General features: G+C 46.0%; 3 protein-coding genes and 1 long non-coding RNA gene across 4 annotated transcripts; 3 read left to right on the top strand and 1 right to left on the bottom strand.

Moving 5' to 3' along the window:
- The first annotated feature begins 281 nt into the window (after positions 1-281).
- Positions 282-1,972, top strand: LOC117187543 (ultraviolet-B receptor UVR8-like). The gene is made up of 3 exons (XM_033390277.1): positions 282-681; positions 742-1,138; positions 1,858-1,972. The coding sequence occupies exons 1-2, from the start codon at positions 464-466 to the stop codon at positions 836-838; spliced, it is 315 nt and encodes a 104-aa protein (XP_033246168.1). The 5' UTR covers positions 282-463; the 3' UTR covers positions 839-1,138; positions 1,858-1,972.
- Positions 1,858-5,930, top strand: LOC117187005. Its single transcript, XM_033388563.1, has 7 exons — positions 1,858-1,930; positions 1,990-2,321; positions 4,611-4,796; positions 4,860-5,094; positions 5,168-5,288; positions 5,356-5,472; positions 5,537-5,930. Exons 1-7 carry the CDS (start codon positions 1,858-1,860, stop codon positions 5,829-5,831), a joined length of 1,359 nt encoding a protein of 452 aa, XP_033244454.1. The 3' UTR covers positions 5,832-5,930.
- A 345-nt stretch (positions 5,931-6,275) lies between these two features.
- LOC117187453 lies at positions 6,276-7,159 on the bottom strand. Its single transcript, XM_033390160.1, has 2 exons — positions 6,909-7,159; positions 6,276-6,853 (listed from the first exon to the last, which is right to left on the bottom strand). Exon 2 carries the CDS (start codon positions 6,850-6,852, stop codon positions 6,451-6,453), a length of 402 nt encoding a protein of 133 aa, XP_033246051.1. The 5' UTR covers position 6,853; positions 6,909-7,159; the 3' UTR covers positions 6,276-6,450.
- A 2,109-nt stretch (positions 7,160-9,268) lies between these two features.
- LOC117187687 lies at positions 9,269-10,911 on the top strand. The gene is made up of 2 exons (XR_004472318.1): positions 9,269-9,606; positions 9,665-10,911. It is a non-coding gene; the product is annotated as an uncharacterized LOC117187687 (long non-coding RNA).
- The last annotated feature ends 5,408 nt before the right edge of the window (positions 10,912-16,319 follow it).

The following is a 16,319-nucleotide window of genomic DNA, read 5'->3' as shown; positions in this document are numbered from 1 at the left end:
TCACAAAAAGTTGCGGAGGTGCTGCGGAGGAGTTGCCTCCGTCGCAGATACGGTCGTGGCGGACGTCTATAATCAGGAGGTCTTTGTTTTTATATTGAGAAAATGCATGTGTAATCCTTAAGCTAGAAAGTTGTACATTGCGAATCTCGTGGATGAAACAAACGGTTTATTCTTCTGCGTACATATTCATAATTTGTTTGTTTTTCCTGATTTCTGGAGGATTCGACTCATTTAACTTTAACAGTTGAGGCACGTCCACCGCGCCTTCATATAGATTTTAAAAAATGTATTTACGTTTTTTTTTTACTTTAACTTATTCAACTTTGACAGCTCTTTGAGTTTGGTGGGGCAGCATTTCTGGTCAAAAGACCAGTCCAACGCCTTCCTCTTCGAGGAGGACGTGCGGCAGCTGGCCGTCGGCTGGACCCACAATGCGGCGCTGCTCCGCAACAACGAGATCCTCATGTGGGGCCGCAACTGCTACGGACAGCTGGGCACGGGCTCGATCAGCGAGCAGCAGGCGGTGCCCCAGCCACTGAGCCTCCGACTGCCCGACGGCCAGACGCCTGCTCGCGTGCACATGGGGGCAGAGCACGGCCTGCTGCGGACTACAGCCGGCGAGATCTACACCTGGGGCTGGAACGAGCACGGAAACTGTGGCAACAACAGTACAGAGAATGTGTAAGAATCTCCCTTCTGCCAGTGGATTGGCTTTAAATTCAATTTTCGATCAATTTCCAGATGCAGCCCTACACTCGTGGAAATCCCGGGACGCGTGAAGTTGGCCGGAGCTGGCTCGGGCTTCTGTTACGCCATTTCCGAGTCGTCTGTTAATTAATTTTATAATAAATGTTAAAAATGCTTAAAAATACTAAACGGAATATCGAAATTAAGGTATTTGATGTCGGATCATGAGCAAAATTGTACGAATAATCAAACCCAAGCAGTTGGCGCTCTTTCTTCCATCGATAGTTGAAGAAACATCGATGTATCGATAGTAACAATGAAGTTTTTCAACCTTCAGCAGCTTTACTTGAACTCCGCGGAATTTTCGTTGCAAATACTATTTGCCATTTTTACAGTGAAAATAAAGTGCTTTGTTTTTCAAAAACTTAATCTTTTCCACAGAAAAAAGAAGGTAAATATGGTAAATGGTAGATTTTTATATATTTTATTCGAAATGTGCGGCTTGCCAGGCAATTAGTGGATGAATTTGAGGGCGCTTATGGTTTTTGAAGCCAACAAGTGCAAATGGCGATGGAGAATCATCAAAGTGCAATGAAATATTCGAAATATTTGCGGCACCGGCCTCTACACACTCGTGTTCCATGATAGATGCCTCAGAGCAGAGAACTATCTCCCTTAAATAATTGGCAGCACAGAAAAAGTCGCCCAAAGTGAGACATCGCTTCTTCTGCGCAAAATGCAATGGATTGGATTGATATTTCTTCGATCCGCAGAAGTCTCACTTTAAGACTTCTGTGGGCATGTGTATGCCGGCATTTTTCGTTCACCAATACACAAAAAGATTAACCAGTGCTGCCAATAGTTCATCCACTGATACACACACGCACACACAGCACTCAAGCCTCCACGACCTCTGACTGGGCAGCACTGTCGTGGTAGGCGTCTGTGTCGGGCAGTAATTCCGAGAAACTTCAGCGTGTATTAGTAGACAACTCCGCATAAATAAAATAAATTTCCCATAAATCAATTTTTTTTGTGCAACCGATCGCCATAAACAAACGAACACACGACTGGGATCCGATTGCTTCCATTTCGCTCGAAGCAGTGAAGGTTCTCGTTCAGCGGTGTTTCTTTCCAATAAACATTTTCATTTCTTTCTCGCACAAAAAGATGTCGGAGAATAGCTTCAACTCAAAGTATTTGGACGATGACGATGAGGACGATGCGATTGCTGCCTCTGAGGGTGTGTACCAATGAATCCTCTAAACTAAATATAATCCACGCGTTTGTCTCGCGCTTTAGGCAAAGTTTCGAGCCAGGTGGCCAAGCGCATCTGGCAGCCAACCATCGATGATACTACCCCTGGGGTCTGGGAGCCGCCCGCTCTAGCGGTGAGCGGGACCGCCTCGGACTTTATACACGAAGTGATGCGCTCTCTCTACGGCGACAACAGCAAGGATCCGGAGAACGGCTCCGCCCAGTACTTCAAGGCGGCCGAGAATTATGCGCTGTTTGGCGCCAACTACATGGGCTTGGAGGAGGACAAGAACAAAAAACCGCCGCCGGGCTTCGAACAAAGCTCCAGTCAGTTTGCGGCTGGATCGGCCGGAGTATCCGGCCAAAGCTACTCGGGGGTAAGTGGTGCTCTAGGCTTTCAATGAATTAGGAATCGATGATTCGTTGGCTAGAATATGCCCAATATGCCCTCCTTCTTAGCTGTTCTGAGGAAAACCCCAACTCTATCCGTATTTCAGGGACCCTCTTCATCCGGAATGGGCGGCATGGCAATGTCCCAGCAGCCGCAGCACAAGGCCGCGAATCAGCCAGGACCTGCAGCGCTGCTTCCACAGCAGCAGCAGCATCCGCGTCATCCTTCGCCAGCGACAGTGCCCAGGGTCATAGCCGAGGCAGCAGCTCTGGCTGGAGCTGGGGCTGGCATCGACATTGGCCTGCACGCCCATGGACATCTGCCCAGTGCCACGGAAATGGCCATCAGACACATTTACCAGGAGCTCATGGGCATGAATTTCAATCAGGCCAATATACAGCAGCAGCAGCAGCAACACCACCACCAGCAGCAGCAGCAGCACCACCACCAGCAGCAGCAGCAGCAGGCGGCTCTCCAGCAGCAGCAGCAGGCGGCTCTGAAGCAGCAGCAGCAGGCGGCTCTGAAGCAGCAGGCGGCTCTGAAGCAGCAGGCGGCTCTCCTCTCCTACGGCCAAAAGGCCGTAACAGCAACTGGCATAGTCCCTGACCCACACGACGTATGTTCTCAAAGCGGTGTTTCTTGCGTATCGTGCCCGTTTGCGTCGCCAGGTCCACTTCTGGGACAACTAGAGTACGGCCAGGACATTACACTCCACACCCACAGATTAGATGACATGGAGCGATCGAGTATTTGAACTAGTTTTAAAATATTTTGTTTGTTTGTTTTGTCGAGTTTGTTGTCGTCTCCGCTGGGCTGATGGCCGACAGCATAGCAAGGCGTACTCTTAAACAGTCTTCAAAGTTATTTAGTTCTACGACACACACATTGCGGTCCGCCTCAGCAGATGGATCCCTGTGCCTGTGCCCAGAATGTCGCGGCTCCGCGCGTACTGGAGTCCGATTCCACACGAGGGCGAGGCATGAGCTCAATATCTTCTTGTTGCTGCAGAGCGCCTCCCGGCTGCTGGGTTTTTGCAATGATTAAAATGACCTTCATTCCCTGATGACAGACAGTCACTGGAAAACGTTTCTCCAGCATCACTGCCGTGGTTTGTTGTACCTCAACCGTCGACATCTTCTGTTGAAGTGTTCTCCGCTTCTGAATTTTAGTGTATAGTTTTGAAGGGCTGGGCTGGACTGGAACACCTATATCATGTTCGGCCTTGTCAGCCGATCCGTGCCAACATCTTTGAAATCGTTGAGCGGTGAGAGCGGTGCTGTGTTGCAGATCCGCTTCGGACAGCCCCCCACATCCACACCACCCACATCATGCTGTGTGGAGTGCCCTGAGGCCTGCGTTTCATTGACAAGAAGCGACCACAGTGTGGGACACGCCCGCAGATTCTGCAAGTGAAGATCAACTACAAAGGATTACTTACTTTGTCATTGCCATGAGAGGCGGAGGGAACAGCCACCGTTGTGTTGACGTGATGTTCCACCAGTTCCACGGGTTGTTTTATGGGCAACGAGCCCAAGCAGATTGTGCGCTACAAGCGAGGATACCCTTTGGATAAAAAACAGCCGCAACTGTGGCGGATCAGCTGAAATCGCTGCCAAACTGCAGCCAATGCGGTGGGAGTCGTCAATTCGAGTATGTGGGAACGGGAGGTTAAAGTGTGACGGTGGTACTGTCCACCCGAAGTCGCTCCAGTCGTTTTCCGTACAAGCCAATATTTAAATAAAAAATTAAATATATTTTTTTTTTTATAATAAAGGAGCTTATATCATTTCTTTTCTTTTGTTCTTCATTCAAACGTAAGAAAATGCAGATAAAATCAGCTATTTTTTTTTGCCTGTTATCGATTTCAGCTGAGAAAATCAGAAATATACCAAAATACCACTGTCGATAAATCCGATAGCAACTGCTTAGCATAATCAATCAGGGTGACCGGTTTACCATTTTCAACGGTATATAAAAATCCAATAAAAGCAAGTATTTAGAATAGGCCAGTTAAGTAGAAAATTGATTCATCGATCGTTTAAAACTATGTGGGCATGGCTAAATGTTCTATATAGCTAGTAATATTCCACGGAATTTTAAAAACGAGGAATATGTAAAATAGAACATGAATTCGTCAGTACATTTACGGTATATTTTTCAAATGAGACGGTATATTTTGGTATATTTCTGATGGTCGGACCAGAAAAGTCGAAAAGTCCAGTAAAGAACGGTACTGCTGTTTGAAAAATTTCAGCTGTATATCTTATAAATAAAGAGATTAGCAGACGTACATGGTTATATTTTAATATATATATTTAATTTTGTTTTTAAAACGTTTATCATATTTCAGCTCTTTCTGCTGCACCTTGACGACATCCTGCCGCAGGCGTTGAAGCTACAGCCGCGCAACAATAACCAGCCGACTGGCTGCTCCACAATCATTGTCAACCAAAAGAATTGCGTAGGTAAAGCCTAGAGGAGCCCCAGAAGATTGCTTTAATACAGTGCAACGTCTCGTTTATAGCGACTGTTGGGTCACACCGAGGATGCCCTGACGGAATCCCTCAATCATTACTATTTTGTTGACGCGCACATCATCAGCGACAAGCCGCAGGGCAAATACAATGTCAAGGAAGAGCACTTTATGTCCCTGTGCTATGCCGGACACTTGCCCGGCTACACCATGAATCAGAATTATCATGGCCTGGTCTTCAGCATCAATACGATCAGTGCGGAGCTGTTGCGCAGTGGCAAGACACGTGAGTGTACTTCCCATTTCCCTTTCGATGGGATAAGAGACCTTTAATGAGGGTTGGCTTTAATGCTTTTTAGCGAGACACTTCTTGACACGAGCCCTGCTGGCCACCAGCAATGTGGACGATGCTTTTAGGGTGCTCAAGGACGCAGGTGTGGGAGCAGCCGATGCCTGCTCCATTAACTTTACCTTCTTGGCGTGAGTATCAAAGGGACTTTGGTCAACGGTCAACAGTCTGCAGTTTTCTTGTTCCTTGATTTCACAGCGATCCCCGCCAGATGTTCTATAATGTGGAGATGGCGCCTTCGCCAGACCGTAAGAATGAGTCGCTTTTGAACATCAAGGAGATACCCTTGGGCAATCATAACTACCATGTGAATCAGTGAGTACCAGAGATCTACCAGTAGTCATTAGCGCAGCTTGAGTAATTCTCGATTCGATCCTAGATTCGATCGCATACGCCAGGATCAGGCCAACGCTCTGATGGTCGACTCCAGCGTATCGCGAATGCAGGCGTTCGGCACCTACAAGCCGCCATCGAGCGAGCAGGATGTGCGCCATATGCTGGGCGATGTCTCTGGGGGAATGTATTGCGTGTGGCGCGAGAATGGCAGCTGTGATGAGGTGGTCAAAACCATTGCCGTTGGCATTTTCGATCTCACCGCTAGGACCATGTCGCTCTATTCGGACAATGCCAGTCAGACGGAGCCTCACTGCAGGTTGCCTCTGCTCTTCAAGTAGCTTTAATGCACACCCCCCGCCTCCCCCCTTTGTTGGACGCAGATTTTACTCGTATGTTTAATAAACATAATCAAATGGCAGTTTGAGCTTGATCCAAAATTTTGTTGGGTCGTTAGCCAATCTAAAACCTCTCACTCTTCAAAATAAAATTGTGAAATTTGAGTGAGCCAAGATGTTAGTACAGAGGGGCATGTGCATGTGGATAATTTCCCCACACATCCTATTTGTGGTGTGATTTCAGGTGCCCATCTACCTGGGGGACATGGAGCCCCTGGTTAGCTGCAGCGAAGATGACAAAATGGGAATGTGCGGATCGTCGAGCTGGTCGACGCTGAGTTCTTCAAACGGATTGTCGAGTGGGTTGCGGGGCTGGATGGTGGGGAATTTCTGTTGAATAAATAATAATACGAGTAGTACCTAAAACAAATCCTTAAAGTGCACCAATATCGTTGCCTAGATTCTTCGTTTATTTGGCTCGTGTGTTAGGCTCGTGTGTTAATGTCGTGTTATTGAATATGCTATGTTTTGTTTACCGAGAGTTTGATATGTATTACGTATCGTGTCCGAACAGGGGCAGTGCAGTGATCAAACTGCATAGCCAGGGCCCTTCTATGCTATGTCACTTGCATTGCTCGGCGAAGAAGCTCTCCAGGCCGCGCGCCTTCTCCCACTTGCCATCGATGAGTGCCTTCTGGTGGACCACCATCAGGGCGCGGATGCAGTCGACCATCAGGAGATCAAAGTCGTTGCAGAGGAGACTCACAATTTGGGCGTAGCTAGCTGTGGCCGGGCTGGGGGGCCGGGTCACACAGCCTATGAGAATGCGTAGCAGCTGCTCCTTGTGGTCGGGCAGGCAGCCGGTGATCAGCAGTTTCAGTCGACGGATGTGGAAAAAGTCGGCGACGAAATTGACTCCGTCTAGTTTAGCCATCAACTCGGCAATTAACTCAATACGGTCGTCGGGGGTGAGATCCTCACCGCGCCCAGCTTGCCACTTTCTCTTGCGATGATGACCGTTCATTCTGATAGAACATTGGGATTCTCACTGATTCTGATTTTCAGACAATAAATACGTACGTATGTGCACTAATTGAAGAAAGTAATTCGAATTACTGTGCTATTTGTTCACTTTTCACTTCTTTTTGGATTGGTCTTCGGCAGAATCAACGCACGCGTTGCTTTTTTCAGGGAGGCTGCGAACCATACAGTTCGAAATTACTACTGAAAATACAGGCGAACTTAGGCGTTTTATTGTAACTTATTTCTAGCTTCACAATTTTTACACAGAACACTCACTGAACTGACTATTAATTGCCAGATTTGTTGACAATATCTGAACAAATGTTTGGCCTATTCCGATTGACAAAGCCGGCGAAAACGATATATTTTCTGTCCCCGCATTGGCAGCACTGGCTTTGTAAAGGTAACCTTTGCGGCTTCCTAGCTTCATTTTTTAGCACCAGGAGTTTCGTTACTTTTGTCGCTTTCTGTGTAGTTGGAATCAAACACATGTTCTTCAGGGAAAAGAAAAGATCGCTGATGATGAACAGTGGTTAAGTTGAGTGGTTACTATTTGAATGAATACAATTTTATGGGCGGCTTGTTATTTTCAAAATAAAGGCATGTAACCGCCGGATTTTATCAGACTATCGCACAAAAGTACCGATGTTCGCAGCTTCCTGTACATCGATAAGTAGAATCAAAAGTCGCGGATATATTTGATCTTACGTCCTGAGCCAACAGAAAAATAGTATCGACTCGGCCAAATCTGAGAAAAATATTCATGTTAATATGTTCGCCCAGCCAAAAAATATCAGACATATAAGTCGATATATATCAAAAAATTGATATATCAATACATATTTAACAACCATCCCTAGAATACTGAACTCTACCTGCGGTGACCGCTCTCAAATCATTTATTCCAATGGATTGGATCTAAATCCTTTTCGCTCATTCACTTTCAAACAATTTCTATTTGGCGCACACCACTTGCATCCAATCGATAGTATTGATGGTCGAATTGCTTTCTTCGAAACGGTTATTGGCTCTTTTTGCGCTCTCATTAAATCAGTTAAGGTTCTCTTTTTCGCTCTATTTGAATCGAGTATGAATCGGTAGCAACCGGTCCCAACCATTGAAAATTCAAATTCAAGAGCTGAAGCTGCTTTAAAATGAACCAGTCTTGTGGGAAAATGATTCGTCAATCGGATTAAAGTTTCTGGCAAGCAGGCTGCTTTTCCTATAAAAAGGCCGACAAGAGCTGTTTTCTCATACATATATGTATGTATATATTTTTTTCCTAATACTGGCACTGTTTCTATTGACTAAACTGAATCTTCTTCAGATGTCTTTCAATTAAAAATTTATTAAATTTACATGGGAAAAAAAAAACATGAATTGCGAATGGCATGTTTTTTCGATGAAAAAAAAAAATGTTCTACCGATTTTTCGTTCAACATATTTTCACAAAAAGTTGCGGAGGTGCTGCGGAGGAGTTGCCTCCGTCGCAGATACGGTCGTGGCGGACGTCTATAATCAGGAGGTCTTTGTTTTTATATTGAGAAAATGCATGTGTAATCCTTAAGCTAGAAAGTTGTACATTGCGAATCTCGTGGATGAAACAAACGGTTTATTCTTCTGCGTACATATTCATAATTTGTTTGTTTTTCCTGATTTCTGGAGGATTCGACTCATTCAACTTTAACAGTTGAGGCACGTCCACTGCGCCTTCATATAGATTTTAAAAAATGTATTTACGTTTTTTTTTTACTTTAACTTATTCAACTTTGACAGCTCTTTGAGTTTGGTGGGGCAGCATTTCTGGTCAAAAGACCAGTCCAACGCCTTCCTCTTCGAGGAGGACGTGCGGCAGCTGGCTGTCGGCTGGACCCACAATGCGGCGCTGCTCCGCAACAACGAGATCCTCATGTGGGGCCGCAAGTGCTACGGACATCTGGGCACGGGCTCGATCAGCGAGCAGCAGGCGGTGCCCCAGCCACTGAGCCTCCGACTGCCCGACGGCCAGACGCCTGCTCGCGTGCACATGGGGGCAGAGCACGGCCTGCTGCGGACTACAGCCGGCGAGATCTACACCTGGGGCTGGAACGAGCACGGAAACTGTGGCAACAACAGTACAGAGAATGTGTAAGAATCTCCCTTCTGCCAGTGGATTGGCTTTAAATTCAATTTTCGATCAATTTCCAGATGCAGCCCTACACTTGTAATATTCGACGCTTGTCGTGCCTTCTTGTATGTTAATTACCCACGGCTAACTCCCAAAATTACAGCATAAAACTAGGCCGAAAAAAAAAAATTCGAGTTGAAGATCTTTTGAGCTTTGATAAAGCTTATCAACAGCTGTTTTGCGACCAAGCGGCAACGCTTTGATATGCACTTTTTCTGCCATGCACTATATTTTATTAAATATTGCTGTGTCTGGATTCTGTATAGCAGAAGAAGACCATAGAAAGTGTGGAAAAAACGTGGGTTGCTGTACTTAGCCGTCCCAGCCTCTTTCTTTTTCTCCTCGTGACCGTCAGAGTGACCGGCAGTGGAAAAAGAAGTCTTGTAGAGCTGACCCAGTTCGCTAAACCAAGGTCAAGCCAAAGTCAAAGCCTAGTGCAAGTGCCAAGTGCGGCTCAAAGTGATCATTTAATTTGAGTGGACGCGCCAGTTATATATTGCCAAGGCTGGGGCAGCCGTTCGACCATTTGGAAAACGAGCGCCCACAGTGTACTAAAATTTTTCAAAACAGTGGTGCAATTCTGTTGAGGTAATTATCCACCCAGCTACAGCGACCCGTTGAAAAATGTTCTGTTCTTTCCGCGTAGGATTAGCACCACTAGTATCTACGTATTGAAACGCTGGTCTAGAAGTTACGGATTGGTTATTCCCGGAGACCTCTATGGGCCACGTGCCCGTACCACCGGTTAAACCCCCACCGTTTGAAATTCGGATGAGGCGGTAGCCGAGGGCATGGACTTGCTCCTCCAGTAAACCCGATCGGTGGGCTCTGCAAGCGTCGCCGGGACCCGTTCGACCCATGTGGATGATCTGACTGACTCTTCAAATACACCAGTCGCCCCACGAGCCATCAAGTGTGCGGGTGTACCTAACCTCACGCCGCAGATGGACCGCGGTCATTGACCCTTGGCATCGGAAGCAGCAGAATTTTCCGGCGCCCGGTACAATCGTGTGCCACCTTCAGACCTCGAGTAGGAACTCGGTCTCCAGCCGGGAAGCATCGACCCCGCCTCGGATTTAGTTATATTTTCTATCTTTCTTTCGACATTAGACCCGATATGCGAAACCCTGTTTTTTTATCCGCTTTCTGTTTACCTACGTTCTTTTGATACGGAAAAAAATTTGCAACAGCCAATTAAATCCGGTATAAACAAAAAGGGAATTCCTATCCAGGGGCTAAATCGAACTTGAACAAATGAGTAGTGTATTAATACCGATTATTTTTACAGTTTTTTGATTTTGGTTGCCACGCATTCATCTCATCATCTATGCAGATACTCATCACAATCACACACATCATCATACTCCTCCACCCATCAAATCATCTCATCCAACACACAACGAAAGATCTTTCTGCGTGGGAGTCGAAGCTATTAATCGTATCGTAAGTGATTATCCTGAACCAAGTAAGCCATCTGAAAAGAATGAATGTGCGGTGACTATTCGTTGGTCTTCAACCATGATCACGGTTTTATACACATATTACTCATGCCTTTAAGCGATTTTCCATATACCCTATTTTTGTCTGGTTTTGGCACTGACCAAGTTTACGTAATGAAGTTTGAAGTTTTCTTGTTCCTATGATGAACACATAACCTAGCTCGTGCATTTATATATACCTACTAATCATTTTTATAGATTTAAGATCATTATACCCTACCTCGCCCCTATGATATTCTTTCCCCAGTATATGCTGTATAGTAATACCCTATAAATGTAAGACAATATCGAATAGCAGGATTATATTAGAGACTAAATTCTATTAGCGTTAGGTTTTATAGGAATTTAAATGAAGAACTATGGATTGCTTAAATAAAGTTAGTTTGGAAATGAACCAAGGCTAAATATCTTATATCGGAACCATGCAACCTCGTCTGACGGAGATGTGACCCACCGCAGTCTTTGTTGGAGGGATCCTGATTGTTAATAGGTGGCCCTGAAGGATCATGGTAGGGTGGGCGTTCTCGCCAATGGGCGATACCGCAGCCGACAAAGATCTGACCGGTGATCTTCTTCGTTTACGTATCCATGCTGATCTGTCCCTTTGACCCCCGGTATCCCGTTTCCTAGTATCCTTTCCCTACTCGTACGCGATTTAATTTTTTATATAAATTCTTATCTCGACCATTTGCCAGAGCTCTAAATGGGTAGTAAAATATCCTCCATGCCCACACCTCGCCGACCAGAGACAAAAGCCGAAGCCAGCGCGTACTTCCTACTCCCGTTTAGCTAATATCAGCTCCTAGAACCTGTACGTTGTATGCTACAGGTAAAGACAAATTTTAAATGGAAATGGGTTCGAAAAGTCTGTCCCGATTTTATGGCAGGGTTTTAAGAACGTTTTTTTAAGAATTATACACATATAAAAATTTTGGCGCCCAACGTGGGGCCCTTCTTCGGCATGCCCCGACCAAGAAAATTTGTATAAAGTCATCAACACCAATGCGAGCTGCATCTCAAGGCAGTGTCATAAGACTTATTCCTTTATCCATTAATTCCCAAGAGATATGCATGGTCGTGCATTGTCTGGGGGATTGACTTCGAGTAGCTGGATTGCGTAGCAGTTGCTAACAGGACTTAAAGCCCCGCGCTCGAGGTTAATCAACTTACTAGGCATAGCAACGAACCTGTAGTATCTGGCCGGATAGGCCACTCTGCTAAATAGCGCGTTCCAATTTTTCTTTCGGATTAGGTTTCAAAGTGGATTATCTCTACTGCCTACCCACAAAGGTGGGAGCGTGTTGTTTGGGGGAGGAACTTGTCCATACCGTTGCTGATCATTGTCTGCCGTTTTGGCCTGGATCAGGTTAGTCAGTGGCTTAGAGCTACGGCCTGCCCGCGAACGAAGGCAATAGAATCGGAGATGGTATATATCCTGGGTCAGCATAAACTATGTCTTCTTCTTCAGTTTTTCTATTGTTGTTCCGTTTTTTTTTGTGTTTGACAGACGTAGGTGGAATGGCTCTGCTGTACTGTGGTTCTGGACAATTTGGTGGTCCGCGATCCAGAACTTTTTTGTGTTTTTGCGACCTACAGTATAAGTAGAGGGACATCGGTTTGTCAGGGTTACGGATTGCTCGGATATCCGTCAGTGGTGTAGAACTACCGAACGGTCCCAGTTCATCCGATGACTCATTGTAATGATTGTCGATCGTTAATAATATCACCAGAGTCAGTGGGGGCCACATTCCTATTAGACGAAGGGTGCATGGTTTCCGAATTTTGTGGATACAGAGTAGATATATCGATCGTTAAAAGTTAATAATCAAGAGTAGAACAGAAAATCATATATTAGTCAAATTAGGATAGGATGTCATTAAATGGGAGTTTTGACGAGATTGATCCAAACGACCATTCCGATATTATCTGCTGTATTTGTGTAAGACAGGTAGAATATCGGACACAGCTTTTAAGAACGAGTTGTAACCACGTATTTCATTTAGTTTGTTTTAATACGAGAAGAGGTGCAAAGACCGTGTGCCCGGCGTGCAACAAGCCCTTACAATCATCCGCTCCTAGCTTAGCGGAGGAATTAGCCGTAGCGCAGGCATCCGCCTCGAATGTAGCGTCTTCTCAGCTTCTAATGAGAACCAGATCACAGCGTGTGACAGCAGCTCCAGCTGCGAATACTGAAAATTTACCTTCTGTTGGTCCAACTGAAGTCGGTGTACCAATCATGCCAGTTCCGAGTAGTGAGCCAGCGAATGAAGCAAGCCCAGGCTTGGCTCAAATGGCACAGGCGTTGACGGCCGCTATGGGTCAAATCGGGTTGTTGTCTCAAGCCATGACTCATATGACTCAGACTATGGAAATAGGATTCCAACGTTTGGCAAGTCCAACGGTACAGCCGCCGAATGACCAAGCTGCTGGATCTTCACAGCCTAGTGGAGAAAACCAAACCTTCGAACAGTTGTTCCAAATACCAACTCGAGAGTCCGTAGGTGCCCCGATAAATCAGGCTAATGATTCTGCTGTCTCGGTAACCCCATGGGGATCCCAACAGATAGCGGGACTACGACCCGATAGGATTGGACAAATAATCGCAGGATGGAAGGTGCGGTTTTCCGGAAATTCGTCCATGTCGGTGGAAGATTTCATATATCGGATAGAAGCGTTAACCAAACAGACCTTAGAGGGTAATCTCGACATAGTGGCCAGAAACGCCATTTATTTATTTGAAACCAGTGCTAGCGAGTGGTTTTGGCGTTACCATAAAAGCGTACCCTCCGTGACCTGGCCGCAGTTAAGTACAGCCCTAAAAACTCGATTTAGAGATGGGCGTACCGACCTAGAAATTCGTACGGCAATAGTGCAACGAAAGCAGAAGCCGCACGAACTATTTGATACATTTTACGAAGCCATTGTAACCTTGTCCGATAAACTAGTCAACCCCATGTCCGAAATGTCGCTGTTGGAAGTGCTAAAGTCGAATCTCTTGGCCGATATCCAACATGAAATTTTATACATTCCCATTCTGTCAGTAGCACAATTGCGCAACCTAGTGCGTACTCGCGAACGTTTTTTGCAAGCAGTGGCTAAGCCTATGGGCAGCGCTGAGCCGAAGCGTATTCCTATACGACGACAGGTGCATGAAGTTGTGGTGCAGACAGACCAGGAAGGCGATGAGGTCGATGAAACCGAACCGCTAGATATCGCTGCAGTAACCCTTTCCTGTTGGAACTGTGGTTGTCAGGGGCATCGGTATCAAGACTGCGTCGGTGATCGCACCGTCTTTTGTTACGGCTGTGGCAAACGGGATACGTATAAACCGTCGTGCTCTAGGTGCAACGATCCAAAAAACTCGTCAAGCCGTGCACAATCGACAGGTGCACGCAAACCAAACAGTTCGAAAGCAACGAACACCAATTAATGGACGTTTTGACAGTTCCATTACTCCCGGACTTACAAAAACTCCCAGACATGCCGTCACACACTTGTATTTTAACCCCAAGTGGGGAGAGAATTCAACTACCAACTCGATCTCGAAAGCGATTGCTCCAATATCGGCAAACTGGCAAAAACGAGCGCTCTAACGTATTGGCGTCAGTTGTTAATACGTCCAAGGACTGGCGACCCTATGCGGAAGTCACCGTACTGGGAAGGACGCTCAGTGGACTGATGGATACCGGCGCATCCATAAGTTGCATAGGTGGGAAGTTTGCGGCCGACCTGGTTCAGAATCCGAACCCGATCAAGCCTGTGAGAGCAGCAGTACGCACGGCGGATGGGCAGAGCCAGCCAATAATTGGCAAGGTCACCACCGAAGTGGGTTTTCAAGGCCAGAAGAAAGTATTGAAACTGTTTGTAGTCCCAGCCTTGGCGCAAGACCTATATCTAGGCATAGACTTTTGGTCTCGTTTTATTTTGTTACCTGCTTTTCTAGCCCATAAATCATCCAGTCCAGAGTTCTCAGGCTTAACATTCGATAGTACGTTACATGTGTGTTTGTCGAAGCAGCAGCAAGCTCAGTTAGCAGAGACGGTCAACTTATTTCCCTCTTTTGCGAAGCAAGGTCTGGGAAAAACGGGCTGGCTGTCGCACGAAATTGAAGTGGGCAACGCTAAGGCAATAAAACAACGACATTATGCCGTGTCTCCAGCCGTAGAAAGGCTGATGTACGTAGAGGTAGACCGAATGTTAGCCCTTGGAGTTATCGAAGAATCAGATAGCGCATGGTCGTCACCCGTGGTCCTCGTTCGTAAACCTGGAAAGGTGCGATTATGCATCGACAGTCGGAAACTTAACGAAGTCACTGTTAAGAACGCTTATCCCATGCCATTGATCGATGGCATTCTCAGTCGGCTTCCTCGAGCTGAGTTCATCTCAAGCATCGATTTGAAGGATGCCTATTGGCAAATTCCGCTGGAAGCAAGCGCTCGTGAAAAAACGGCGTTTACAATCCCAGGGCGCCCGTTGTATCAGTACACGGTCATGCCCTTTGGGTTGTGTAATGCACCCCAAACGATGTCCAAGTTGATGGATAAAGTGATACCGCCATCTCTACGAAATGAGATATTTATTTATCTAGACGACTTGTTGGTGATATCTGAATCATTTGAGCAGCATATTCAAGTTCTCACTGTCCTGTCCGCCCGATTACGCGAAGCCGGTCTGACCATTAACGTGGAGAAGTCCAAATTTTGCCTAAAGGAGGTCAAATACCTAGGCCATGTTATAGGCAACGGAACTATCCAGACAGATGTGGAGAAGGTCCAAGCGATTCAAGAGTTTCCGGTCCCCCGATCCGTGAAACAAGTCCGCAGGTTCTTGGGTCTCACTGGTTGGTACCACAAATTCATTAAAAATTATGCGGGTATCGCAGCGCCCATCTCAGATACACTTAAGAGCAAGCGAAAATTTGAATGGACTGATGAAGCACAGAACGCGTTCGATTCCTTAAAATCACAGATGTGTAACGCTCCTGTGTTGCACAGTCCCGATTTTACCATTCCCTTTGAAATCCATTGTGATGCGAGTCACACAGGAGTGGGTGGTGTCCTGATGCAATCAGATGAAGATGGCAACGAGGTACCCATCGCATTTATGTCGCGCAAATTGAACCAATGCCAACGTAATTATTCCGTAACCGAAAAAGAGTGTTTGGCAGCGGTAATGTGCGTCAAGAAATTTAGAGCATATGTAGAAGGACATCAGTTTTCCATCATTACCGATCATGCCTCATTAAAATGGCTGATGTCCCAGACAGACCTAAACTCGAGACTAGCTCGATGGGCACTGAAACTGCAGGGCTTCACCTTTAAGATTTGCCACAGAAAGGGTAGTCAGAACATCGTTCCGGATGCCTTATCACGAGTGCATACCGAAGATTTATCGTATATTGGCCTTGATAGTCTAGTAGACCTTCAAGCTAAAGCGTTTAAATCAACCGATTATCAGGAACTCATTGCAAAAATTCAAGCTAATCCAGATCGTCTACCTGATGTAAAAGTAATGGATAACCTTCTTTATCGTCGAGCTGAACACGCCACGGGTGAACAAATTAGTGACGACATGTGCTGGAAACTGTGGGTTCCCAGAGATCTGGTGACAGAAGTGCTTAAACAAGGCCACGAACATCCCTTAGCTTCTCACAGTGGGATCAATAAGACGCTGGAACGAGTTCGACGCTTCTATTATTGGCCAAATTTAGTGGGCGATGTAAAAGCGTTTATAAACAACTGCGAAGTGTGCAAATGTTGTAAGCACCCCAATCATCCTCTACGTCCGCCAATGGGCAAAGCA

Source organism: Drosophila miranda, chromosome XL (genome assembly GCF_003369915.1).
Source record: "Drosophila miranda strain MSH22 chromosome XL, D.miranda_PacBio2.1, whole genome shotgun sequence".
NCBI lineage: Eukaryota > Metazoa > Arthropoda > Insecta > Diptera > Drosophilidae > Drosophila > Drosophila miranda.
The sequence above is the reverse complement of the archived record's forward strand: the minus strand, read 5'-3'. Positions and strand labels throughout refer to the sequence as shown.

Bases quoted from the DNA above. Each gene is read 5' to 3' on its own strand.
- LOC117187543 (XM_033390277.1), top strand. From the start codon at position 464: ATGTGGGGCCGCAACTGCTACGGACAGCTGGGCACGGGCTCGATCAGC. The intron at 682-741 runs GTAAGAATCTCC...ATCAATTTCCAG, and splicing joins AACAACAGTACAGAGAATGT to ATGCAGCCCTACACTCGTGG.
- LOC117187005 (XM_033388563.1), top strand. From the start codon at position 1,858: ATGTCGGAGAATAGCTTCAACTCAAAGTATTTGGACGATGACGATGAG. The intron at 1,931-1,989 runs GTGTGTACCAAT...CTCGCGCTTTAG, and splicing joins TGCGATTGCTGCCTCTGAGG to GCAAAGTTTCGAGCCAGGTG. The intron at 2,322-4,610 runs GTAAGTGGTGCT...TTATAAATAAAG, and splicing joins CCGGCCAAAGCTACTCGGGG to AGATTAGCAGACGTACATGG.
- LOC117187453 (XM_033390160.1), bottom strand. From the start codon at position 6,852: ATGAACGGTCATCATCGCAAGAGAAAGTGGCAAGCTGGGCGCGGTGAG.